Source organism: Eutrigla gurnardus, assembly GCF_963514095.1.
Source record: "Eutrigla gurnardus genome assembly, chromosome: 7".
NCBI lineage: Eukaryota > Metazoa > Chordata > Actinopteri > Perciformes > Triglidae > Eutrigla > Eutrigla gurnardus.
In genome coordinates this window covers 6,129,125-6,155,374 of record NC_139921.1, presented here as the reverse complement: position 1 = coordinate 6,155,374, position 26,250 = coordinate 6,129,125, and the positions used below count along the sequence as shown (strand labels likewise).

Sequence of the window (26,250 nt, the reverse complement as noted above, 5' to 3'; positions counted from 1 at the left end):
AAATCAATGATATTGAGTAGTTTATATATGTTTAGTAAATCAATGATATTGAGTAGTTTATATATGTTTAGTAAATCAATGATATTGAGTAGTTTATATATATGTTTAGTAAATCAATGATATTGAGTAGTTTATATATGTTTAGTAAATCAATGATATTGAGTAGTTTATATATATGTTTAGTAAATCAATGATATTGAGTAGTTTATATATGTTTAGTAAATCAATGATATTGAGTAGTTTATATATGTCTAGTAAATCAATGATATTGAGTAGTTTATATATGTTTAGTAAATCAATGATATTGAGTAGTTTATATATGTTTAGTAAATCAATGATATTGAGTAGTTTATATATGTTTAGTAAATCAATGATATTGCCATGTTAACATTTCAAAGTAGGACAATTCCCCCTAGAAAATATGTTTTTTTATATAGTGATAAAATGTAAAAGTAATGTACTAGTTTCACAGTTTACTGTTCTAAAAACGGTTATTTTTTTATTTTGTGCTAAAACCTGGATGTTACGACAACCTGTGAGGTGAAAACGTCTCTTACTGTGAAGGCTTTTGCAAAATCTGGACTGCTCTCACTGACTCCAGATGGGTTGATGTCAATGTGATAGACCCTAATAAGGCAGGAAGAGAGAACAAATGAAAAAGAGCCAGACAGACAGACGGCCTCCCTTTACACTGAGGTGAACTGTGGTCCGGGTGCTAGGAGAGCCCTGGCAGAACATCAGGCCATGGCCAGCCTGTCTGGAACCTCTGGCATTTGATTCAGATGAATGCCATCTTTTCATAGCGCTGTCAGTAAACAGCAACGCCCAACAGTGAAGCCAGTAAACGCACGGGTTCATCCTCTGACTCCCAGGATGGAGCCTTTAATCTGGCCTCCCTGTCACTTTCCACGAGCTGCTGGATGTGTACGGTAAGTTTCCATTTCGTTGAGATGCAGCTCCATTGTGCTCTAAACGTACCTCTCTATTCCCTCCTTCGTTCTGGTCACTTGGTTGATCTCCAGGGCAGTTAATTTCTTTGCCACTCTGTACTGCCACAAGTAGAAAGCCTCTTTGGATGCAGCGATCACATGTGTTGTTGTCATGGTGACAAAAAGTGGATCTGACCAATAAGAAGAGATAATTACAAAGATGAAGATTAAATGAAGAGTGTGTATAAAAGTGTGTCATTGAGTGAATTTATGTGTCTTCCCGGCCTCTGGCATTGCATTTCAAAGGCAGAGCTTACCAATGTCTGATTTTAAATTCTTGAGTTTGTTTGTGTGAAAGCACACAGGTTCAATACATTTACACAAAAAGTAATTAGGCATTCACATTCTGGGCCCTAGTTTCGTAGACCAGGCGCAGTCAGCTTTCAGCGCACCTGTGCCACGCCGACGGGGTGTGTCCGCCTGGACTTTGCAAGTTTCGTGCACCGCGCAGGCCGGCGCAGGCTCGCGCAGGCACACCTCCCGTCTCGCCCACCGGCGCAAGTGGGAAAGAGGGAGGAGAAGAAGGCGTGAGTGGGAGACGAGGAGGAGACGAGGCGTGGACTGGGATAAACACAGCCGATTCAGATCTTCACCAATCAAATGAACTCCTCTCCTCTCCTTTAATGCGTTAGGGGAGGTTCAGTGCAAGTTCCGTCACTTGACAACCCGATGACAGAAGCAGCGCCGCCGCTCCCACCACGCGCATCACGCGCTGTGCGCGCGTATCATAATAATAACAATGCCCATATTATAAAAAAACAGGAGAGAGGGAGATGTTTTGGTCCGAGAGGCTGAGTTTCCGTTACGCGTGCCATCCGCCTTTGATCTGACGTCAGATGTGACGGGACAATCTATATAGATATAAATTCACGTGTTGATTCAATTAGTTGCATTAAATAGTGCTTGTTGTGATTATTTATTGCATTTAAATGTGCCTGGAACTGTGGAAACCTGCCTGTGAGGTCTCGGTGACGTGTGCGCACTGCGCGCCGTCAGCCAAACTTCCGATCCGCCAGCTGTGATTCGCATTGAATGAATGGACTTTATTTACGCCTTGCGCCGAAAGTAGACCAGGTCGGAGCTGGCGAGCTTTCAGCGCAGTCTCGGCGAGGCTTTTTGCCACGAAACTTCCGCTACGCCAAGCTGAATGTGTGACGCCTCCCCCTGCTGCGCCGCCACACCCATCTTGGCGCAGGCGATCTACCAAACTGCCAAACTGACGGTGCGCAATAGGCTGGGTGAACCCTGCCTGAAACTTCCGGGAAATTTGGATTTCGCTCGGCAGTTTAGGCTGGACACCCTCAGGCTTACTTTCGCTGTTACATTGCCAGAATCTTTGGCTCCAATCAGAAACGGCCATTCTCTCCTGGCACGCTATTGGCCGGTGACGTGACGATGACGAAACATAAGCGACGCGAAGCAGCAGTTGTTGTCCGGAAAGTTGCTCTGATTGGTTGTAGGACTATCCAATTGCGTACGGAGTCATTTGAACGATGCCCATTGATCCCGCCTCTTGAGCAGTAGAAACAAAGCGCAGCTTCCCCAGACTAATGTTCAATCTTAAAAGATTGACCTTAGTATAGTGAAAACCAGACTAGGTGCGCAAGGCTGCGCGGGTCGAAACTTGCACTGCGCCGCCCTGCGCTGGTCTACGAAACTAGGGCCCTCTATGTGGAGGATAAAAGATTTCATAAAATACTAGAGGTGTAAAGTTTCATTCTATTAATCGATGAATCGATTGTCAGTCCTATCAATTCAATTAAACCGATCTGCTAAAATAAATAAATAGAATGAATGGTTTTGGCTTCACCAATAATCCATATAAATGTGTTTAATCGTATGAATCGTGATTCTTTCTTATGATTCATGTTTTAATACGTTTAAGACACTCTCTCCCCTGCCCGCATGTAGTCGATTGTAGAAACTGTTCAAATTACTGAGCATTACATTTTTGTATTCAGCATAAAATATTATGCAGGACTTTTTTTTTTATAGAATAAATGTCTACAGATAGTCTCACTCGCATTCTTGCATGTTTATTTCATGGATATATAATTTTGGTTACAAGTTACTGAATCCAATCTAATCGAATCATTACCAAAAAAAATGTCCTTGAATCGAATCACCAACTACTGTATCGTAAATCGAATTGAAGTGAAGCCAAAGATTCACACCCCTATAAAATACACGTAATTCTCTGACAGTGAACTATATCAGACTGCATTAGGAAATCACTAATTAAAGTTTGTAAATCTTGTTTAAGGACAAGTCTAAATAATGCAGTGAGTTGTCAAACAGATTTATGATAATAAAGCCATCATTAGGCTACAACAGGAGGAGACAACTCCAAAGACACACACTTGATGAACCCGTTTATTATTATTATTATATATTAGATTATATATATATAGAAATATATTTATATTATTATTGTATATTTATATTATATTTATTATATTAGATTATATATATATAGAAATATATTTATATTATTATTGTATATTTATATTATATTTATTATATTATATTGTATATATCTGAAACCTATTCAGTCCCATGGAGCCTTTCAAATCGTAGACTTTGAACTGACCTGAGCTTCTCAGAGACAGCATGCTAAATATTTGTGGGGTATAAAGATGCCCAGTGCCAACGTCTACGTCGCTATAGGATTCTGTGGATGAAAGATGGAGTGTGGGCGGCAGGTGGCAGAACGCCAACCTGCTTCTGTACACAAGAAGGTTGGTATTTCTCCATACATAGGGTGTGATCTCTCACATTGGCTTGAAGAAAAACACCAACCTTATGGTAAATTAGATCTGACTCTGATCAACCCACTGTTTATTACCAGCTTTACTTCTGTGAACCCACTGCATGCAAGTGTTCAGGGAACATGGCTGGTTTTAAGCTTTTATGCAGTCTGAAGAAAACCAAACAAAGTGGCAGCACAAGATCAATATTTCTTTCTTTTCCGGATGAACTCACCGATGTCGATGTATTTTGAGTCCAATGGAGTCCCAATGGAGTTACACAGAATCAGGACATACTGGAAAACACACAGTAGTGCAATTATATTCTACAGGTCGATTATGGATCTTTATAAAAAACAAATTGTCTTGAATTTAGAGTGTGTGGTTTCTGTTTGTACGTTACCCTTGCATGACTCCCAGACTCTAACTCAGCATCCTCCTGTGTGGCAATGAATTAAAACAAAAAACCGGGAGGTAAGACAAAACATGTGTGATCCTTCCTCTGACGGCTCACTCTCATTCTTCTACTGAACACCATTGTGTGGAGAAGTTGAAATAGATCTGAGTCAACCTGTGCTGGTTCATTGAGGTGGGTGCTTGTACCTGAGGCTGGGTGTCATCGGCTTTGCTGGCGAGGATGCAGAAGTCCCCTGAGGTCGTGATGGACATCAAGCTCTTGACATATTTGACAAACGTCTCGTTGTTTTTGGTGTCCCAGAAGACGACACAGTACTCCTGGCGCTCCGGCTTGGTGTAGGCGTACACCACCGTGCTGCAGCAGTAGCCCCACTGTTAGGAGACATGGAAGATGATGACATTCACCTCCTGTGTGCGGCTTCGAAACGCCGGGAAGAAATACGACCAAAGGAAGACCACCAACTGTCTGCTTTGTTTTCCAGGCAGTGGGGTTATTTAAGTGTCTCTGCTCTTTGGACGTTTGGATGCATGATGTTAAAACTATCACACCACTGTTCTGTATCATAGACCGAACATAAGAAGTGGACGTCGTCATCATGACATCACCCGCCGTCTTCCAATCTTTGGAACTAGTGAACGGAAGTGATACGACGGGATGATCTGGCTTCTGGAGCGAAGCTGTTACCAGAATGAGCTTCAATAATTCAAGGTAAACGTTACAGTTACAAGTCAATCACAAGGTAGCCCCGCCCTAAAGCCATAATGTACTAAATGAACACCATGCTGGGTTGAAGAAGACTTGAAGCTAGAGATGAAATCACGTTTACAATGTTTACTGAGATAATACATCAAGTATAAACACTTTCTCATAGACTTCTATACAAGCAGAGAGGAGTCGCCCCCTGGTGGCCAGCAGAGAGAAGTAGGACCATTTTCTCATAGACTTCTATACAAGCAGAGAGGAGTCGCCCCCTGGTGGCCAGCAGAGAGAAGTAGGACCATTTTCTCATAGACTTCTATACAACCAGAGAGGAGTCGCCCCCTGGTGGCCAGCAGAGAGAAGTAGGACCATTTTCTCATAGACTTCTATACAAGCAGAGAGGAGTCGCCCCCTGGTGGCCAGCAGAGAGAAGTAGGACCATTTTCTCATAGACTTCTATACAAGCAGAGAGGAGTCGCCCCCTGGTGGCCAGCAGAGAGAAGTAGGACCATTTTCTCATAGACTTCTATACAAGCAGAGAGGAGTCGCCCCCTGGTGGCCAGCAGAGAGAATTAGAACCATTTTCTCATAGACTTCTATACAACCAGAGAGGAGTCGCCCCCTGGTGGCCAGCAGAGAGAAGTAGGACCATTTTCTCATAGACTTCTATACAACCAGAGAGGAGTCGCCCCCTGGTGGCCAGCAGAGAGAAGTTTAAACACTTTCTCAGAGACTTCTATACAACCAGACTTATTTTTGCAACCAGATGAAAGAGAAAACCATTATTCAAAAGAACCTTTAGACACTTTCAAATTAATGGAACTTGTAAACAATTTCCAATAAAATGCAAACATAGATATTTAAAGACAAACAGGGCTGGTTTATTTATTACTGTGATTATTTAATTTGTTTTTATTTACTCTGCCCTGATGAATACCATGGTAGTAACTGGTCAGCACTTTACTCAGGTTACTCAGGTGGTATTTATTATTGCTTGTGAATGCAGGAGGCATTCATAACGTTCTTCTGCACATGGAATTCTTTATTTTTCTTACTATATCTTCCAGGTCAGAAACATTTTTCAACGTATTCACTCCATTCAAACACAGAATATTCAGCTCAATTGGGAATCGACTGCGTCTAGTTTTCTCATTTAAAATTCATAATTTCAGAGATATTTTACGTTTTTCAGCCATTTCTTCCCATTCAAGCAGATTACGGAATCTTCAAAAGATTATTTATATTAACATTAAATATTCAAACTTTTTCAAGCATTTCAAAGCTCATCTAGTCATTCACACTTCCAGATAGAAACTAAACAGTCACAGTTTAAATATATCACTAGCTTTTCAACAAACCCTACATTATTTCATGGTTTTATATATTCTAGACATTTTTCAAAGCTTTCAAAGGCAGAAATCCACATTTGGCTTCAGCTTATCAACAGTTCACAACCGCAACTTCTTCACAACTTCTCTAGTTCAGTTTTCTGTTTTTATAAGTAAGACCTGTTTAATTCCCAAAAGCCTTAATTAAAGCAGCCAAAGTGTGTCCATGTACCTTGTAGTCGGGTCTGATGTTGGCAAAGTAGGAGTCCACGGCCAGGCCGATCCGCAGGCCTCCTCCCTCCCAGCCGACTCCTGCCATCTGCTTTCCAGGCACTTTAAGAGTTCTCAGATGCTGTTTAAACAAGAGAAAGGGAGAAATCAATGTCTTTCTGCCCCGCTGCATTTTTATATTTCCCTGGGGTTCATACGGGGTATCTGTATTCAAGGGATCATTTTTAATCAAGTTACTAAAGAATTGTTTTGTGTTGAGATTTCTGGCTTTACTATCGAGTGCTGCAAGGACATAATTCAGTTGGGAGTTGGTTTCCTGGCCATTTGTTTGAAATACGCACCCTCACCCCTAGATGCCGCCAAATTCTCCACACTGGCCCTTTAAATTCAATTTAAAACACTGAACCAAACGGAATACATAGGGTCTCATTCATGTACACATTTCAGCATTCAACAAAATGTTTTCTTCTGAATCTGATCTTCTGATACAGATGTGACGGCATATTTTAAGGAGGCTGGAGCTACCCCTAATTGTTCCTAAGCCCCCCAGCCCCCCACCCGGCACTGTATCCTCATATTGCTGGAATAAATACAGAATAAATACATACAGTTATTTGGATAAAGTTCATATTTATGACCTTTAAAACCAGTCATGGTTTATTCTGCTGTATACTTCATGACAGAAATATTACTGAGCAGAATCACACTGTGATTGAACCGATCTACAGGACAGTAACTGGTGTATTTAAAGTACTCTCTTAAGACCTGCAGCTTATCTAATGGAGAGAGGATACGGCATCACTTTAAGCCACATGTAACCTGGGTGTGTTTGATGTGTGCAGTTCAAGTTGTGTATAATGTGCCCCATGTGTGTTAATGTTTAAGGGGCTTTGTGTTGTCTATGTGCTTGGGTCTATGTTACGTTAACCGCCTGTAGAGGCGCTGCAGGGAGTAGGCAGGGGGCGGGGATGCCAGGTTTTCAATAGAAGAGTTAGAGTGTTGTCGTCTCTCTCTTGCCGAGTTCGCGGGTTATTAAAAACAATGAACAGCAGTTTCGGCTCGGTCATAGCCGTGATAACGACCGTGTGTTCTCCACAATAAATGCGGATAAAGTATACCCGTGTCCGAGTACCTGTGAACATTACACACATTAACATCATCGGGTTCTGAGCATTGAGCTCTAAAAGTGAACATGACAGTAACTCTTGTTCAAAAACTCCTCCGTTTTGACATGAGAGTAATATCGCCATGGCACCCCGCTACCACGTAAAGTTTGATAATCAGGCGGTCTCCCCGTGTTTTGGGAGAGGTGAAACAGCAGCACCTGCCACTGCCGCTACCTGCCGCCATGACACCCTCTTGCTACTCCTAGCCGAAAATAGCAAAATATCACAGTATGACCAATATGCGATATGCGCATACATATCGCTCATTATAAGAAATCACAACGTGACTGTGCTCCGTTACGTTCACAGTGTGTCTTTAACGTGTATTTAAACATGACAAACGATTAGAAATATATAACACATTTAGCTTAATTAGCGGGCAGCTCGTCGCTGCGATGACAGCGGACCGTCAACGTCTCTGCGTTGACGTTAACGTACCACGGCGGCGATTCACAGAGGGTTCATTGCTTAAAAGCACTTCGGCATAATCACCTGGAGGGTAACAGCCCGGTCTAACTGGTTCGTTATGAGATAAAAACACTAATCAAATGAAACTTACTTGACTCATCGTTGATTTGCGTTGTGCTGAGTTCAATGGCCGTTAGTAAATCACGGGACCAACGGTTCAAGTTTGACAGAGATTCAAGGTTTCTACGTTAAATTAAACAAATAGCAACTACATCAGTGACATACATAATCCCTTTGGACGTCAGTATAAAAAACTATTTCTTAGATTAACTTTAAATCATGCGATTCACACACAAACTCACCTGCTGGAAACACCCCGTATAACTTGTTCCCCAGTGGAGGGTTTTAATAGCTCTGACGTCACTGTGATTACAGTAACCTTCATGAAATATAAAGGATCAAATCACGGCATAGAAATACGAAAATAACACAAATAGGCTATCTAGAGGTGTAACGATTACTTCGATGAATCGATTGTCAGTCCTATATATTCAATTAAATCGATCTGCTAAAATAAATAAATAGAATGAATCGTTTCCCAAGTGAAAAATAAGTGTAGTAAGTGTACTAAAATGTAGCATACTTTACTACACTGTGTACAAGTGCGTTCATGAATAGTTAACTTGAAGCATGCTATTTTGGAACAACTAATGTTGTACTAAATAAATTTTAATTGTAATTCAATTGTAGAAAAGCTCAACTTGAAGTGTATTTAGTGTACTTTTATGTGCTATAGTGGAACAACTTAAAGCATATTTTGTATACTTTAAGCATATGGCTTTATATGTACTAATATATGCTTAATTAGTCAAATTAAAGTGTACTTTGTTTGTATTATAAGTACATTAAAAATTATGTATGAGTGTCTTAAAAATATATAAGCTTAACATTTAGTATATTCTTACCGTGCTAAGAATATGCGTAGTTGTACTTTTGGCTTATTCCAATTACTAAAGAAGTATACTTTGCAGTTCATATTCAATATATTTTGCTGTATTACTTTCTACCTTGCACATTTTGCAAATGTATTACCTTTATACTTAAGGCTGAAAGACTTGCGGGACTATACTTCCAGGTGAAAAAATATATTTTAATGTGTTTGTTACATATCCTAAGTAGAATAGTACATTGTAAATACATTTATACAGCATATGTATGAACATTTACATTATGGCTTTTAAACATTTTCAAATATTGGTATTTAATACTTTAGTACACCGTGTACAAATAGGTCCATTTCAGGCAGTAGACCTAAACATTACTCAAACTTTACAGAACACTGAAAAATAGTCAATGAAAAACAACGTTCCTTAATATTGCATGCATCACCCCTCCCACCATACAGAAACACACACCACACATTATGTTCCTTATTTTTGGCTGAACTGCTCATTGTTACACTTTCGTCTGATGGACGCGCGACATCAGACACCTGCCTGTGGAAACTCCAGAAGAACAGCGTCTGTTGATCGAATAGACACGAGATAATGTAAGTCACACAGCATAGTCATAGTATTTAGAACAGTACATCACAGGAGTAATACAGAAAGGAGGTTCAACAAACTCAAAGCCCAATCCTGAACTCTGAGTTGAATTATTCTTTGAAGTGAAACCCTGAATATAGGTTATAAAACAGTCTCAGTGATTGCTCCCTACTCTGGTTTTAGTAATATTCTGCATATTAAACAAGGTAAATGTTTATTCAGTGGATATTTCAGCTTGTAGCAGCTTTTACCACCAACAGATACCTACTGATTAACACAAATCCTGTCTCCTAACATCCTGTTCAGTAAATGAACATGTGGAAGAAGGCAGAGGTGGTGGTCATCTCCACGCGCCTTTGGAAGGGGCAAAGAAAAACAACTTTAATCGATTACGAGACAACTTGCATTGTTATATTTGAGGGCGGTATTCACCTTTGTAGAGCATCCACACAATGATGAGTCCATTCTGGTCGCTGGTGGTCAGCTTCTCGTACTGCTCGTTCCACGTGACCACTTGTACCGCGCCTGCAATCAGTGTCAGCTCATGTTTCTGTCTCACGTCACGTCTCTGATCCACAATGATTTGGTAACTGCTGAACATAGCTTACCACTGTGTCCCTCCAGAGTCTGGTTCATTGACAGATTACTGGGCGCAGCAAGACCCTTAAGTTTGGCGTCATCTGTTGAGAAAGCAGTCAAAGAGATGCCCAAGCAACTCACAATGAGGTTATAGTTAAGACCAGCATTTATTGTTTCTTTCACTTTGCTGCTGGTTGTTTTGACCAACATAACAGCGTAACACCAGTGGGTCGGTCCAACAGACCGAGTGGACAAGGCGGTACGGTTTCTACTTGCAGTGGTTTGACTGAGGCACCAGAACGGAGCCAAAAGCTTATGTTCAATCTCAATCACATGGGTATTACATAAAGTCTTCGACTGGAACACACAGGGGTTAAAACGGGCCCTGGTTGGGTAGAGGGGTCCAGGGAGGTCCTCACCATGGGAGGTTTTTGATGAACAAGCTCTGGTATCTTATTTACATTCAAAGGAGACGTTGTAATAGTTTAAAATTAACAAGTTGGTACACACGTGTAAAAAGAAGTTCTTTACTTTCCAGGTGATCAATTGTGATGGAACTACGTTTATTTCATAACTTTAATTACTTTGCAGATTCAGAATAATAACCCAAAATATAATCACCAATATATTATGATGAACTATTAGAGATTAGACAACCCGGCTAAGATGCATTCTGGTTTAGAGACCAGCATTCTGGGTTAGAGACCTGCATTCTGGTTCAGAGACCTGCATTCTGGGTTAGAGACTTGCATTCTGGTTTAGAGATCTGAATTCTGGTTTAGAGACCTGCATTCTGGGTTAGAGACCTGCATTCTGGTTCAGAGACCCGCATTCTGGTTTAGAGACCTGCATTCTGGGTTAGAGACCTGAATTCTGGTTTAGAGACCTGCATTCTGGGTTAGAGACCTGCATTCTGGTTTAGAGACCTGCATTCTGGTTTAGAGACCTGAATTCTGGTTTAGAGACCTGCATTCTGGTTTAGAGACCTGAATTCTGGTTTAGAGACCTGCATTCTGGTCTAGGGACCTGCATTCTGGTTTAGAGACCTGAATTCTGGTTTAGAGACCTGCATTCTGGTCTAGGGACCTGCATTCTGGGTTAGAGACCTGAATTCTGGTTTAGAGACCTGCATTCTAGTTCAGAGACCTGCATTGTGGTTTAGAGAGCTGCATTCTGGTTCAGAGACCTGAATTCTGGTTGAGAGACCTGCATTCTGGTTTAGAGACCTGAATTCTGGTTTAGAGACCTGCATTCTGGTCTAGGGACCTGCATACTGTGACAGTTACAAAGACTATCAGCACGAGCCCAGTTTAACCCCTGGTAAAATATAAACATTGATTAATCATCATTTTTCTATTATTACAATCATAATTATAATGATGTCATCAAGTATTTCAACCCTTTAGTAAGGAACTAAATGGATGAAATAGAGACGGTAAACCAGTCGTATGGGTTGGTTTTTATGCAGCAGACTTCACACTTATATGTTGTAAACCACTTTGTGTCAACTTTGCATGTTATGTGTACAATTGTTCTGTTCTGTGTGTAGTATTTTTTTTAGATTCTTATTCTCATTCAAAAGGCTGTTTACTTGAGTCTTTACCATCTAAGGCAGTCAGGCAGCTAGACAGGTGTGCAGCACCGTGTGAACCAGGACTGTGCAGGTTGTTAGCTCCAACCTCTGAACTCACCGGTCTGAGTTTCAAGCTTGAGCACCCTGAGGAGACCCTCGTCTCCTCCACAGGCAATGAAGCCCTGGTCTTTGTTCCAGGAGACACATTTCAGATGGATATTGTTGGGGATGGCGATCTAGGAAAACATGGGAAGCTGTCAACCGACGTTTAAACAGGACATGTTGATGATGAACGTGATCAACGTGGCATCATGACTTTTCGTAAATATACACGCCACTTCCTGTGGTGTGTTATCTGTACGCAATTCGTTCCATCACATCCGCGTGTATGTAAACACCCTTTAGGGTTAGGGTTCGGCGTTGATAAACACGTGAAAAGGCGATTGTGCGTACTGATAACACGCCATAATGGCATACGAGTTGGCATGTCATACACACGCCACTTCATGAAATCAGTCTGCATCCTGGATCAGCTGCACTACCTGAGCCACATGTGTGGGTTGTAGACTCCGTCTCATGCTACCACTACAGTGAAAGCACCGCCAGCATTCAAAAGTGACCAAAACATCAGGCAGAAAGCATAGGAACTGAGAAGTGGTCCGTGGTCACCACCTGCAGAACCACTCCTTTATTGGGGGTGTCTTGCTAATTGCCTATAATTTCCACCTGTTGTCTATTCCATTTGCACAACAGCATGTGAAAATGATTGTCAATCAGTGTTGCTTCTTAAGTGGACCGTTTGATTTCACAGAAGTGTGATTGACTTGGAGTTGTGTTGTTTAAGTGTTTTTTTGAGCAGTGTATATATAAAGGAAAACTACACTAAATTGTTACTATTACCTATCTGACTACAACCATGTTGAAAATCAAACACTTCAATTAAAAGATTTGAGGTTGACTTTTTAATATTATGGTGCTTTAAAAAGAGATTAGAGATATTGCTTCACGAAAACGTGAGACAATTTCAAAACACGTTATTTTGACAAACTTGGGGAATCTACATGGTTACTTTTTGGCCTTCAACTTTTAGAACAATCAATAAAGTGATATATTATTACTGTGTGTGTGTAACTGAGTGTGTATGTCCAGTGTTTCCAGTAAGGAAAATAATAAAAGCTCAAATGAAAACCAGTAAACGCACAACTTGAGAGCAAATTCTTTACCAGTTACCATCAGTGACAATTGATGAAAGCAACATCTGATAAGATACATTTCATGCGACTGAATTAACAAAAAACTCAAATTGTAAACACATTCATAGTGCTATTAATTACGGCAACACAAGCAAGCAGAGGACATGGAGAGTATGTGGTATTTCACAGTTAAGACTTGGTGTAGCAGCAGACCTGGGAAAAGACACTAAGACTACACTCCTCTGTACCCAACCTTCATTTAAATGGAATTAACCTTGAAGCTGATGTAGGCTAATATAATACAATCAAGGTGTGCATAGCGCTGAGGCTGCCCTCAGTTTGTTCTTCCAGGGAGGGAATCTAACACTTGAGTGCCCTCTAGTGACCGGCACTTATAAGGAAATAAACATGAACATGTGACACTGATATTACTGCTTAATTTAAGTTAACAAAAACGTTGAGATAAAATGATTCATATCGTGATTCAACTTTTTGTAAAATGTCACTGCAGTTGGAAATAAGTAAGCTACTGGCAGAGGTTGCCCTAAGTTTCCATTTTCTATGTGATAAGAGCATCGTTACAATGATTCTGTTGGCATAAATGTGAGTTTGTACAAAAATACTACAATTCTGGTGAAAGCCTTCATGATGCATACGGTCCATTAATGCTGGGTTTTCCTGGGTTGGGTTTAATGGTGGGGAGGATGACGATGGAAGTCCCTCTTCCCGCCCGTCTTACTGACCAGTTTCACATCTGTAATGATGATGTCATGGCTCACGGCCTTGCACATGTCGTAGATGGTCAGCGCAGCAACGGAAACGGCCGTCAAAGCCTCCATCTCAACTCCTGTCCTGCCTGTAGTGCTACACGTTGCTGTGACGACCGCAGCGTTCTGCGGCTCATTGAGGTCAAAGGTGACAGAGGAGTGGTCTAAAGGGAGCGGGTGGCAGAGCGGGATGAGGGTCGAGGTCTGCTTAGAAGCCATGATGCCGGACAACTGCGCCACGGCCAAGGCGTCGCCCTTAGCCAGCTGGTTATCTCGAAGCAGCCGGAAGGCGGCGGGGCCCAGGATGACGGTGGCGCGGGCCGTGGCCGTCCGACGCGTGGGAACTTTGCCCCCAACGTCCACCATGGCGGCTCGGCCCTGGGCGTCAGTATGTGTCAGCTGGGCTTCGGTGGGTTCATCAGGATGAGTGTTTGTGCCCGACTGTGTCTGCTCACTCACTCCGAGTTTGACACTGGGGTCTTCGCTTTGAGTGGAAAACAGTCTGACGTTGTGTCGTTGAAGATTTATTTTGGCATTCAGTAGTTGTGTGCAAAGAGTAGGTGTTCTTGGGGTCCTGAGTAGGTGGCTGGTCAGAGCATTCGAACCCCCGGCTTGTGCGTACCTGAGACAGTCTTCATTAGAGTAGCTCATGACATTTGTGCGTGCGGTCTTAGTGTGACCACTGAAGAAAGGGAGGCTATTACCAAACTCAGAGGGGTGAAGGGGCGCTGCACTGTGGAGGCCGTCCGTCGCGTCGGGTCGGTCTTTGTCGATATGTGACCGAACATGGGCTGCCCTGCTCATTGAGCAAACAAAGGCTGCATGTGAGGAAGCGGTGCAGTCCGGAAGGCACAAGAAACTCTCTCTATTCAGGACTCTCCTGCTGCCTGGGCGGCACATGTGAGGAGCTGCTGTTGGAGAGAGGATGGTGTTTGTAAGATGGGAAACAATGGGGGAAGCTCTCTGGCTGTCTTGTGACTTCGGCAGAGACAAAGGCCTTTGGGAGTCGGAGCCTGTTGGAAAGAGGGTGACTTTAGATGATGCATTATTCACAGATTAAAGTTTGTAATCGGTTTAAATGGAAATGCATCGGTAGCTGCCGTAGAAAGGATACGGTGGTACAGCAGCCCGTGATGGTAGCATCACAAATAAATTGTGACGAGAGATTTGTACGTACAGCCACGTCACCCACCGATGAGAATCATTGGCCTGTTCTTCATCTGAGAGATACTAAACATGCCTGAGGAGACAAACGAGATTACAGTCACCTTGTGGGTACAAACGATGCATATCAACTACCTGATCACTAAGTCTACCTGCATGTTGCTTCTTCTTCCTGCCCACAGCAGATCCAATGATTTCCAGTAGCTCTTCCTCCGACGCTCCAGAACGCAAGACGTCTCTCAGAGACACCTCAGAGTTCCCAAACAGACACACCTGAGAGAAGACAGACAGGCAGGAGGTAAGACACTCAAATCAGATTCACGGATGTTATCAAACCAAAGAAAGGATCAGAATAAATATAAATGCACACACATACACACAGAGTGGGCGCTACTGGAGCCTAGCATAGAGCTGGCGCTTTACCTTGAGGTTGCCATCTGCAGTGATACGCAGGCGGTTGCAGGAGCCACAGAAATGGTCCGACATGGAGGTGATGAAGCCCACCTGGCCTTTGAAGCCTGGCACTTTAAAAGTCTGTTCCAAGAAAAGGAGACAATGATCCCAGCCATTAATTAGATATGTAAGAAGACTGTGAATCTGTGAAATAATACAGTATTGCACAATATTTAGACATACAAGCCGTCATAAATACAGACGCTGCTCTTTCTATGATGCTGAATTGATGCAATGTCTTGTAGTCACAAGCAGCCGCCACCAGGGGTCAGTGTTTCCATGTTTTGTTGACTTATAGAGCTTTTAAGTTTATAGTAGAATGTCACTTTTGGTTAAATTTCCTTTAAAAAAACAACAAAAAAAGCCAAATTGATATGACATACAGAGACTCTATTTACTCCGGCACTCCACTGACTCAATGAGCTTTGCTGCTACATTTTAAAGGGCTTTATCCAGCCAGTTTGAAATATTTTGTGTTTTAAATGTCTTAGATCAGGTTGCAGGTACAGCCACCGATCAGCTGACATTCCCGATCAGGTGGTCTCTCTAGATTGTGATCAGATGACTCATCGTTACTGAATTCGGGCTACACAGGCCACAGAGCATTTGTCTTTATGTGTCCAGCTGTCATGTAAATTGTTATATAGACAGTAAATTTATTTATTCCTTATTTAATTTTCAGGAAAATCCTGATGCTAAATGAGTGAACCTCACCAGCGGTGCAGCTCCCGACAGCAGCAAATGAATAATTGAGAAACATAGTGCAGTTGGACACTGACCTTGGCCGTTTCTGTGCCTCCAGTTTGAAGCATTTCCAGGTCGGGCCACTGCTGCCTGATGCCGTCCAGCATCTCCTGGTAACTCACCATCTTCTTAAAGTTCCACTTGTTGCCTTAGAGAGGAGAGAAGGTCAGAGGTTATTGTGTTATAGTGTTTCAGCAGGCGAACTGACTCATCAAGTATTATACCAGCATAAAACATGGAAATTGTTAAGTAATAAAGTATTGTAGACACTACTTTGCCATTTTCCATAGTGTTTGGGAGGAACTTGATTTATGGTTGAAATAATCGGCTCACGACCTTCTCGAGGTCTGTGCAGAGCCAAAGACTCATTAATGGATGGATGGATATTATTGGTTGGTACAAGCTGACACGTCTCATTTTGCCAGTGAAAAATACATTTTGAGCCAAATACAAAGAAATAGATTTTTTTAGATAATTTTTTTTAGCCTATGTTGTTAAATAGGTGCACACATTTATCATTTCAGCTCGACTTTAAATCATTTTAATCCCCTTAAATGATTGGTTAATTCCCCCCCCCCCCCCCCCAAAACATTCAAACAAATTGAATTTGTTTGAATGTTTAAACAACGTACAGATAATGTATGAAAATGCTCTACAGATAACTTTCCAACTGTGTGTAATCAGACATTGTGGAGGGACTCACCATCGAAGGGCATGTATTCGATGAAACGCACCTCCAGAGGCTTCTTCTCCGTCAGCGCCACAAAATCTAGCAGCTCATCCTCGTTGAGCCCACGCATGACCACACAGTTGACCTAAAGGGGGCAGCACAACGACAGGCCACTGATTAATCAGTCGTACATTCCTCTCCTCAGAGGCCTGTTTCTCAACTGTAAGGCCAAAACCACACAACAACTCAGGCATCTGTCTATTTAAAATGACTTGCTGGAAATTAGTACATTTGTTTAAATGTGCTTTGAGTTCAAGAACAGAATGTATATATTAAATTAAACCAATTCAATCAGCAAAATAAATTGAAAGAAGCGCATTATTATTTTTTCTTACTGTGATAAAAGACGTCACATTGATATTTATGTCACAATATTTTCACAAGTTTCTTTATATAAATGCAAGAAATGTGGTCAGAGCACTTAAAGTGGAACATAGGACGTCATTAAAGCATGGATTGAAATGTACCTTTACATTTTTTAAATTAGCCAGTTCTGTCAAATGTGCATGCAGTATATTTACAGTGTTTGTGAAAACTAGGTCACTGTGGGTTCAGTAGGATACATAACACAGCAGTTGTTCCACACTTTGCTGGAATACACCTGGCGGATGAATCCAGGTTTTATTTTTTTAATTAGACCGACGTCTCCGACTCCTCCAGAATGTTGCAGTCTTGTGTTCTTCAGGATTTGAAAGAATGTGAAAGTTTAAAACAGCAGCAGCTGTAATCTCACATCTCAGTTTGTTTCTCTCTTATCAGTCCGCGGCCGCACCTCAACACGTGAGACAACTTGGCAGTAAACACGGGGATGGTTCGTTTGCTTTCTAGGGCTGCAGCCTGAATCTTTTTGTGATCCAGTAACTGGAGTAATTGTTTGGGCTCGATTGCTTTCCAAACTGAATCACACTTGTCCGGTGGTATTAGGTCTCGGGATGGAAGCCAGGCTATGTGAGCCTGTTTAGACGGGTTTTTTCTCCGTGCACAGTGAAGTGTAATGAGGGATACGGTATGCAGTGATTAGTCACATACAGCATATCAGGTGTCTGGACATGGATGAAATATTAGATTCAGCTATTCTGTTGCGACACTGTGCTGCCACAGCACTTTCAGCATCAAGGAAGTAACAGCCAGCAGCCTTATCTATAAATATTTGAAATATCAACATTTGAAACCGCATTCATGAATACAACCAGGGGACACTTTTACTGAAGATACTTCTTAGTCACATTTATTTATTTTCCTTCTTGGCATGTTTTCCATTCCAAGTATGCCTCAGTAACCACAATACTTTGTTTTGCAGTAACCATCCTCCATATTAGATATCTATGTTTTGTACAAATGCCACTTAAAAGATAGAAATTAAGAAACATTTCAAAATAAATAAAATTGCTGTATAAAAAGATGATCAGAATACCTTGACAGGGTTGTAGCCCATTTCGATGGCCTTATCAATGCCCTCCATGACCTTGTGGAACCCTTTAAAATGGAAATGAATGATGAATAAAATGTTCAAACTTGTATAACATCAACATATACATTACGCCTTGATATTTAAATCTCTGCTACCAATATGAATCTAAGGTAGAGATGGTGTGTGGTTGGTGGGAAGATTGAGGTAAAAATGTACGGAGCTATACACCAATCAGTGAGAGAGCACATTTCTCTGTTGACTGCCTTTTCACATCAGACCATCAACAAACCACTGATATGTAAACATCCACGACTAATCCCTCAACAGCAGCCGGAGCCTTTTAACTGCCAACGTTAGACCAACATTTCTTTCATGTGCACAAAGCCCACACATCCAGGCTGACACGACCTTCCCTGTAGGAGGTGAGGCTTACGTTTAATCATCTACAGTTCTCATAATCACAATAAATACCACGTGTTGTAAAAGTCCGAGATATGCTCACTGGTGGCTTTCAGGCTGTATCACACACACCTCATGACTCAATACTTTTCTGTACCTTTCCGCCTGACAATGAACTCAAATTTGGCAGGGACCAGTGAATCCAGGCTGATGTTCAGCAGGTCGAGGCCAGCATGTTTCAGCTTAGGCAGAAGTCTGGCCAGGTTCATGCCGTTGGTTGTCACGGCAATGGTTTTCAGGCCCTCCAGCTTCCTCAGTTCTTCTGTAGAGGCAGAGCAAAACAAATCACAAGTTGATGCAGCAGAACCAGAGATATCGTTTTATTTCATGCATTACCATCAATGTGACTGGATAAAAATATATATATATATATATAAACAGCTGGTTTTGTTACAGCTTGTGATGCTATACTGATTCTATATTCACTTAGAGTTTATATACCAAATGCATTGTAATGGACGGTGCTGCAGATGTTTCCTAAAAAGTGATTTAAACTCTATGGCTGTGTCCAAAATCACTCACTACTCACTATATATTGAGCTGATCATCACAGGAGAGAATCCCTCATTAAATGTTCGTTAATCTCATGACTGATAAAAGCTTTACATACCAACCCCACTAATGTCACGGACGCATCACTGAAGACCATCCCTTAAACACATTAAATACATCTCTACTCTTCATTTTGAACACTTTTGTCAGTAAACAAAAGCAACAAACAGCAGATCAAAAGTCTGGTTGATGCAAATCATTCACTCCAGTAGACTCCAGTCAACAGGGTCATGTGAGGTCACAGCCTTTTCACATGACACACAAATAACTGCTGCTCTTTCTGGGAGCCTGTGATCCTCTTTCTACAAGGACATTACCCATCAGTCACACCACATTGCTTTGTTCATCGATGTCATGGATTAATGTTGCTCGCACTCACACGATCGGCTGACACGGTTAATCTACAGTTCAGGCTGTAACATTGTGTCATTACACTAAGCACGTTGCAGCGGTGTAACTAATCATTTTCCTTTCCAGAAATATGTCTTAACCTTAAAGCATGCATGGTGAATCTCTTCACACTGCACAACTTCAGCCCTCAGCAACTGTTTTTGGATCTCCACACAAAAGCATCGGCTCAGAGGCAAATCAGTGCATCACAATGGGGAGGTATGAACTGTTTAAAGACAGCATGGAGCATGCTAAATACCAGGAACGTTACTGTGCATGTGACACCTGAATACACATTACATAACACAGTGACTGATCCACGTCGGGAAATAGTGGAGACGCATGGAAACGGGCTGTTATGTGAGTGAAGAAATCAACAAGCGTGACTCCGCCTGCATCACTACTTATGTATGTAAGTCTTATGTATTAGTCATTTGTCACTACGAGAGGAGGAACGCTCCCACAATTCACAGTTTTTGGTGGAACAGGGAAAAACTAAAATATTAGCTCATTGGCCATAATTCTAACTTTAACAAGATGCTCAAAAACGGGCATGTTGTCAAAGAAATAATAGAAATGTCTTTAATGTAAATGTTACCGTCATCATTAGACTCTGATTAAGACCTGCTGATTCTGAACTGGGCTGTAACTTATAAAATACACATGTGAAGGCTCATTGCAGCGACCTATGATCCAACTCTGTGTTCTCTACTGTGCCGTCGGTTTAACAGTGTCTGCACATCGTGGTCCATTGAGCTGATTTAACCAACTAAACCAACGAGCATGCTACCACTAACAACAGCTGGTGCACTGCCAAAACTCTCTGGGTAAATCTCACAGGGCAGAACATTCCCATACCAAACCCAACAACCTGTACCGAAAATATCCAGTACTGCCAGTACTGCCTGCCAGAATACCGCCAAAGACACGCACCTTAACACACTAAGTAAGCTGAAACAATGGCTCATGAGTTGCTTACCGATGATATCCAGCACATCGGGTCTGATGAGGGGCTCTCCTCCAGTGAGGCGGATCTTCTCCACCCCCTCACGGACAAAGAGGCGAGCCAGGGTCAGCACCTCGGAGGTGGACAGCAGCTGGCCCCGCGGGGTGAGTTTCACCCCCTCCTCCGGCATGCAGTACTGACCTGAAAACACCCAGACACCAAAGATGTTTCTATCCTACATCATCACAAGTTCACGGATTGTCCAATAATTGGGGCTCTGGTGGGAAATGAAACCTACAGACGTGGATCTACTTATATTATAAGCATATAACAATATAAAATGAAACTACAGATGTTAAATTAAATGGTAGTATCCTTTTGTCTTCCTGTCATTTACCTGAATATTATAAAGCAATTAGTACAAAGAAATAAATAGATTGTATGAAAATGATTATGCTGTTGTTCCAGATGTTTGCATCTTATTGAGTTATTCAACCTTTCATAGGTTTTAGAAAAAAATGAGCCCTGCTTTTCTTTTCATTGACATGTTCTCAGGTGTCATCATCATACTCCAGATTATACTGCAACTATTGATGAACAACATGCCGGAAACCTGCTCACTGATCCATAATGGTTGCCAACTGAATTCTAATGGGCGGGTTGTCATTAAATACAAGCTGGACCTGTATAACAGATGTTTTCTTCTGGTTTATTTTCAGCACTCAATATTCACTCTAGAGACAAGAACTAATTTTGGATAGACTGAACTTTTGTCTGTTGCTATACAGAGTTTCATTCAATTTAAATACGTACACATTATTCTAAACAGGTGATGATGATGTTTGCAGTTATTCTTTAAATGATAAATCTCCTGCAGTCTTGTCTACAAAATCTCCGACCTGAGTTGTAGCTCGTCGTAGCTTTTATTACTGAATGTGGTTTCTTCAGTTAGCTGGATAAGAGCTTCTACTCACAGCGCAGGTTGCATTTCTCAGTCAGGGAGATGCGCAGGTAGCTGTGCCTCCGGCCGAAGCTGTCAGTCAAGAACGCCGAGAAGGGAAGTACGCTCTCATCTCTCAGCCTCTCCTGGGGATAAAGAACAGTTATTATTATTTATTAGATCCGTATTCATGTCTCATTCATGTTAGTGCATTTATAGGAAGATAGGAAACACTAATTGTGAGGGGAAAGGCAGATATGTGAAATAATCCTGAATAAACAAATAAATCAACACACTGAAAAGTCACACAGGGAGTTTGCACGTGGCTTTGTGGATGGCTTTGACCTTTGACCTGTTGTAGAAGAAAATGTGTTACCTCACAGTTTTATTTTCATCTCATCCTAATATTCCTTTCTCTTGTACTTGTACTTCAAATGTCCTGCTGCTCCTATCTGACTGTGGTTAACTTTTGTTATCCTGATATCCTCCTTATCTCACATTGATTGATCGAGGCCCGATGAATGGCCCGTTGTGACGTTGTGTAGAGAAACCAGGCTGCCTGGAGAGCAGCTCTCTTCCTCTTGGAAGCAGACATTTATTGAGTCAATGCAGATCCACTCATCACACCTTCCTCCATGTTGTCTGTAAACGGTATAAAACTCTGACTAGCCCCACACTCGTCAGAAAGGATTTCATGGAAACGCTGTCAGTAGCCATGTTTCCATCCAAAGTTATTCGAATTACTGGGAAATGCGCATTAAAAGAAATTGGAATCATGTGTGTTTCCATCAAAAGAACGGACTTTGGTGAAAACTACAAATTCGCGCGAGTTTTCTAAGTCACGCGAGATTTTCCGCGGGTTGGCATGGCAACCAGCCTGTAAACATTCCGTCGTCTTCCTGCCGGTGACACCGGCTGGACCGGCCGGTGCTTGGGTGAGGTGCATGGGCTTTTCACACAGCCTTGTGGGCACAAGTGGCCCGAGTTCGGCCGTGTTCAGCTGTCCGTTTCCCGGCTGGTTTGCGTGCGGCGCGTCTTGGCGTTTCGCGTTCGACGGAGAGTCCGCCTGTGTGGACTCTTGTGGACCTGGGCGGGCCGGTGTTTGACCGATGTCCGCGGGCTTTTCAGCCAGCTCTGAGGGTGATAGTCCCGACAGTTCGGCTGGGTTTTTGCGTCTATTTACCCGCGGGAATCCCCGCAACGCGTACGAGGGTTTACGGGTCTATGGACGGAGCCGAAGTCCGGCTTCGCGGTGCGTAATTGTGGCTTGGCGCGGACCTGGACTGGCCGGTGCTTGGGCGAGCTCCATGGGCTTTTCACACAGCCTTGTGGGCACAAGTGGCCCGAGTTCGGCCGTGTTCAGCTGTCTGTCTCCCGGCTGGTTTGCGTGCTGCGCGTCTTGGCGTTTCGCGTTCGACGGAGAGTCCGCCTGTGTGGACTCGCGTGGGGCTGGGCGGGCCGGTGTTTGACCGATGTCCGAGGGCTTTTCAGCAAGCTCTGACGGTGAGAGTCCCGACAGTTCGGCGTGGTTGAGGTCTCTATTTAAATGTCAAACACCGGAAGCAGTCGGGGTGAAAGTGCGCTACGTCACACTTGATTCGCATACAGCTGTTTCCATCCCATTCGAATCAACCAAAACCCGGCCATAGCGAGCGTATTTCATTTTGTGCGAATCAGGGGATTTTAATGCGAATCACGGCGTTTCCATCATCATTTTCCGATGCGATACATCTAGATGCGCATCTAAACAGCTGATGGAAACGCACCTACTGATTAAACCTCCACCAGCCACAGAACTGGACCTGATGAGTTTTCTTCCACACTGTCAAAAGTGGGCCATTACTATGGCAAAAACACACTTCATTGAACTACAGCACCAAGCCAGATACAATATATCTATGCATCCCGTGTATTCCTGTGTAAAGACAGAGCTGCTGTAGTTCAAATCCATCGGTCCTCTGGATTTCCCTCCAAACAACCACTTCATTCATGACTTCTTAGGAATGCTTTAGACTCTCAAAGACAAAGCAACCAGCTGTCATGGCTGCCATAGCTGCTGTAATCTCATTGAGTTACCTAATGACCGTTTAATACAGTCATTACGGTGCTGGCTGGGTGTTGAACCCCTAACAGAGTTTACGTTAGCTTGTTTAGCCATTAGGCCCAGAACTGGACAGAGGTTATGGCTACGTCACAACCTGACACAACTCACCCAACGAGGTAAAAACTAGCTATAAGTCCGGTGGTTGAACTAGACGGGGTGAGACCTCCACGGTGAAACCGGCGGCACCGACTACTACTTGGTGTCGGTTTATGACGGTAAACGTTACCTGTCTGGACCTCATTTTCAGAGATGAGGCGAAGTTGGCTCCAGATGAGGTCGACTCTCCAAATTCAAGTTCATTTTCCTTGTGCGTAGCGCCGGAGTACAGCCGCGGGACGGCGCCGCGCAGGACGGGAGCGCGCACGACTTTCCTGAAAGCCGTTAACCGGCTCCGTGTGTCCAACAAGCGGCAGCACATGCGAGCGTGTGTCGCCATACTGTTGTTTTCTGACAGCTCCGAGCTCCGCCGCGGCCGACCGGGGCTCCTCTCTGCAGTACAACATGTCAGTTAACCTAGGGGGAGTAGCAGGGGGCGGGGTCACGGCAAGCCAATCCTGCCGACTGAAGCGAGGGCTGATGCACTCTGGGTAATGGAGTCCCTGCGCGTATTATGGCTTCAACGGCCCAAAACAATTACTTAGTAGCTCAGAATAATGACATACTACACTAACTCATTATTTTTTAGATGTTAAGTATTAATAACTAAGTCAGTATTCTGAGATACAATGTTATTACTTTTTAGGCACTAAGTCAATATTGTTTAGATACTAAGTCAAAATTTTGGGATAATAAGTCATTCTTTTTTAGATACTAAGTCAATATTTTGACTTAGCGTCCTCTCCATAATATAAAGGCAAAAGTAAAATAAAATGTAAAAAATGCAGACTCGTGGAAAGTGTCCATAAAGGCTTTAGAGTGTTTGCCACAATAATACACAAATGGTTCCTATGAGCCTGTTGCATTTCACCATGACCACCAAAATCGTTTCCTGCCCTGATCGACATGTGACATATAAGTAGAGTAACTTTAGAAATAAAACAGACCAAACGTTTAGCATGTCTCAATACATAGTATGTCAAATACAGTATGCAGTAAAAGATACCAGGATGTACATCATCTATTAGCATGTTGTCTACTCTGACCCACAATCCTCTGCAGCAGATGTAAGAGCAAGAGGGTCAATGTTCAAGGTGCCATGTTATAACACTAGTAGGCCCCTGACTGTTTCTGCATTATGGTATTGTTGTTTGTAAGGGCAGCTGTGTTATGTGTGGTAGAGGTCAAAAGGAAAGTATGATTAGAAAAGCTGTCTGTGTGCATTTATGCTCAAACGTTTGAGTTGGGCTATTGTTCAAAACAGTTTCACATACAGGTACTGATGTGAATCTGGATGTAATCCAACAAGAGAATGTTTAGAGGTAATTGATGGATTAGGAGAGAATGGGAATACAGGACATACAGAATGTCCCCCTCTGCTACACATAATAACAAGACACTCCAATAAATATCTAGATAAATATAAGAGAATTAAAATATTCAATATTAAGGAATCAGGATCAGAAGGCAAAGCAACACAGGGACAGCTCTACTTTTGACTGAGCCCTTTGAGAATACAAACAGAAGTTAAGAACCTTCATGAATCCTTCCATGTATAAACATGTCAACGCATTGATCGCATGGAAGCAAACTTTAAATGTCTCCCTGTGTTTAAACATATCAACACATAGCAGCAGAAGAGAAGTGAAACCTGTGCACTGTGCCATGCTCTCCACCACTCTGTCTGTCTGCAATGTGTCGTGTCTCCACTAGATGGCAATACAACCTTGATTTTCATTTCTTGAAGCATTTAGAAGAGAAACACGGGCTGGTTTATGGTTTTGTTATCGGTGTAATCTTTTGGAAGAACTCTCAGCGTTTTCATGTCATTATCATAGAAAATGATGTGAACATACACGTTAAACGTTGAAGGGTATCGAGGTGGTTCCTGGCTGTAAAACGCCTGCATGGCAAAGCGTTTTGGCGGGAACTACAGTATCTCAGGATCCAGAGAATCCAGTCCACGTTTGTGAAAAATAACAAGTCTAGAACCAACTGTTGGACTGTTTCTGTTCCTGGTCGGGGCTGTCCTCACCAACACACCTCACTGGCATGTTGTATTTTAGTGTTACTTATTGATACAGACGGGTCGATTAGGGGATTAATGGTCGTTTGGCTAATCAACTGATCGTTTAAAATAAGTTTTCATGCAAGATTCTGTGATGCTTTTTCAGCCTCTCAGCTGTGGAGATTTCCTCCTTCTTTTTCTATCTTGTTGATCTGAGTATCTTTAGGTTGTAGACGGATGGTTTTGAGGTCATTGGGATTATTATTGTTATTGTTGTTGTTATTATTATGTATTGTGTTCCTAATCATTTACAATTATTATTACTTTCGTGTGAGGGGTGATGAGAACAGACTATATATATATATATATAGATAAATTATAGATTAGGCTATATGTAAATCAACTTTATTTGCACTCCAGTTAATATGCAGACACAGAGGTTGAGCGTGTCGTCCTCCCGTCATGAGATCGTAGGTTCGATCCCCGGCCCACCAGTCCACATATGGAAGGGTCCCCGAAGCCTGTGCCATGGGGTGTGAATGTGTTTTAGATCCTGATGGGCAGGTGAACCTTGCCTGGCAGCCTCGTCCATCACTGTGTGAATGTGTGTT

At 42.4% G+C, this 26,250-nt stretch overlaps 2 protein-coding genes across 3 annotated transcripts in view; both read right to left on the bottom strand.

The window, feature by feature from the left end:
- Positions 1 to 12,260, bottom strand: part of LOC311015857 (WD repeat-containing protein 35-like) — a gene marked incomplete at its 5' end in the record, with an annotated part of 30,184 nt that extends 17,924 nt beyond the window's left edge. Inside the window, 11 exons of the mRNA XM_084013298.1 lie at positions 558 to 627; positions 979 to 1,120; positions 3,972 to 4,032; positions 4,140 to 4,175; positions 4,340 to 4,525; positions 6,414 to 6,533; positions 7,139 to 7,188; positions 9,963 to 10,055; positions 10,139 to 10,210; positions 11,801 to 11,918; positions 12,225 to 12,260. Coding sequence (XP_083869424.1) covers positions 558 to 627; positions 979 to 1,120; positions 3,972 to 4,032; positions 4,140 to 4,175; positions 4,340 to 4,525; positions 6,414 to 6,533; positions 7,139 to 7,188; positions 9,963 to 10,055; positions 10,139 to 10,210; positions 11,801 to 11,918; positions 12,225 to 12,260 — 984 coding nt within the window. The remainder of the gene's footprint in view (positions 1 to 557; positions 628 to 978; positions 1,121 to 3,971; positions 4,033 to 4,139; positions 4,176 to 4,339; positions 4,526 to 6,413; positions 6,534 to 7,138; positions 7,189 to 9,962; positions 10,056 to 10,138; positions 10,211 to 11,800; positions 11,919 to 12,224) is intronic.
- A 632-nt stretch (positions 12,261 to 12,892) lies between these two features.
- Positions 12,893 to 24,042, bottom strand: mocs1 (molybdenum cofactor synthesis 1). Of its 2 annotated transcripts, none has more exons than XM_084014374.1 (11): positions 23,762 to 24,042; positions 21,466 to 21,577; positions 20,525 to 20,692; positions 18,701 to 18,865; positions 18,148 to 18,209; positions 16,707 to 16,818; positions 16,039 to 16,151; positions 15,230 to 15,340; positions 14,959 to 15,079; positions 14,835 to 14,882; positions 12,893 to 14,655 (listed from the first exon to the last, which is right to left on the bottom strand). In XM_084014374.1, exons 1-11 carry the CDS (start codon positions 23,969 to 23,971, stop codon positions 13,565 to 13,567), a joined length of 2,313 nt encoding a protein of 770 aa, XP_083870500.1. In that variant the 5' UTR covers positions 23,972 to 24,042; the 3' UTR covers positions 12,893 to 13,564. The 2 variants fall into 2 exon arrangements, with proteins under 2 accessions (XP_083870500.1, XP_083870501.1); XM_084014375.1 differs by having other exon boundaries at positions 14,515 to 14,655; positions 14,820 to 14,882.
- Positions 24,043 to 26,250: the final 2,208 nt, after the last annotated feature.

Excerpts from the sequence above, each read along its gene's own strand:
- mocs1 (XM_084014374.1), bottom strand. The coding sequence starts at position 23,971 with ATGGCGACACACGCTCGCATGTGCTGCCGCTTGTTGGACACACGGAGC. Across the intron at positions 16,819-18,147 it reads TGGGCTACAACCCTGTCAAG|GTCAACTGTGTGGTCATGCG; the intron begins GTATTCTGATCA and ends TGCCCCCTTTAG. Across the intron at positions 16,152-16,706 it reads CGAATACATGCCCTTCGATG|GCAACAAGTGGAACTTTAAG; the intron begins GTGAGTCCCTCC and ends CTCCTCTCTAAG.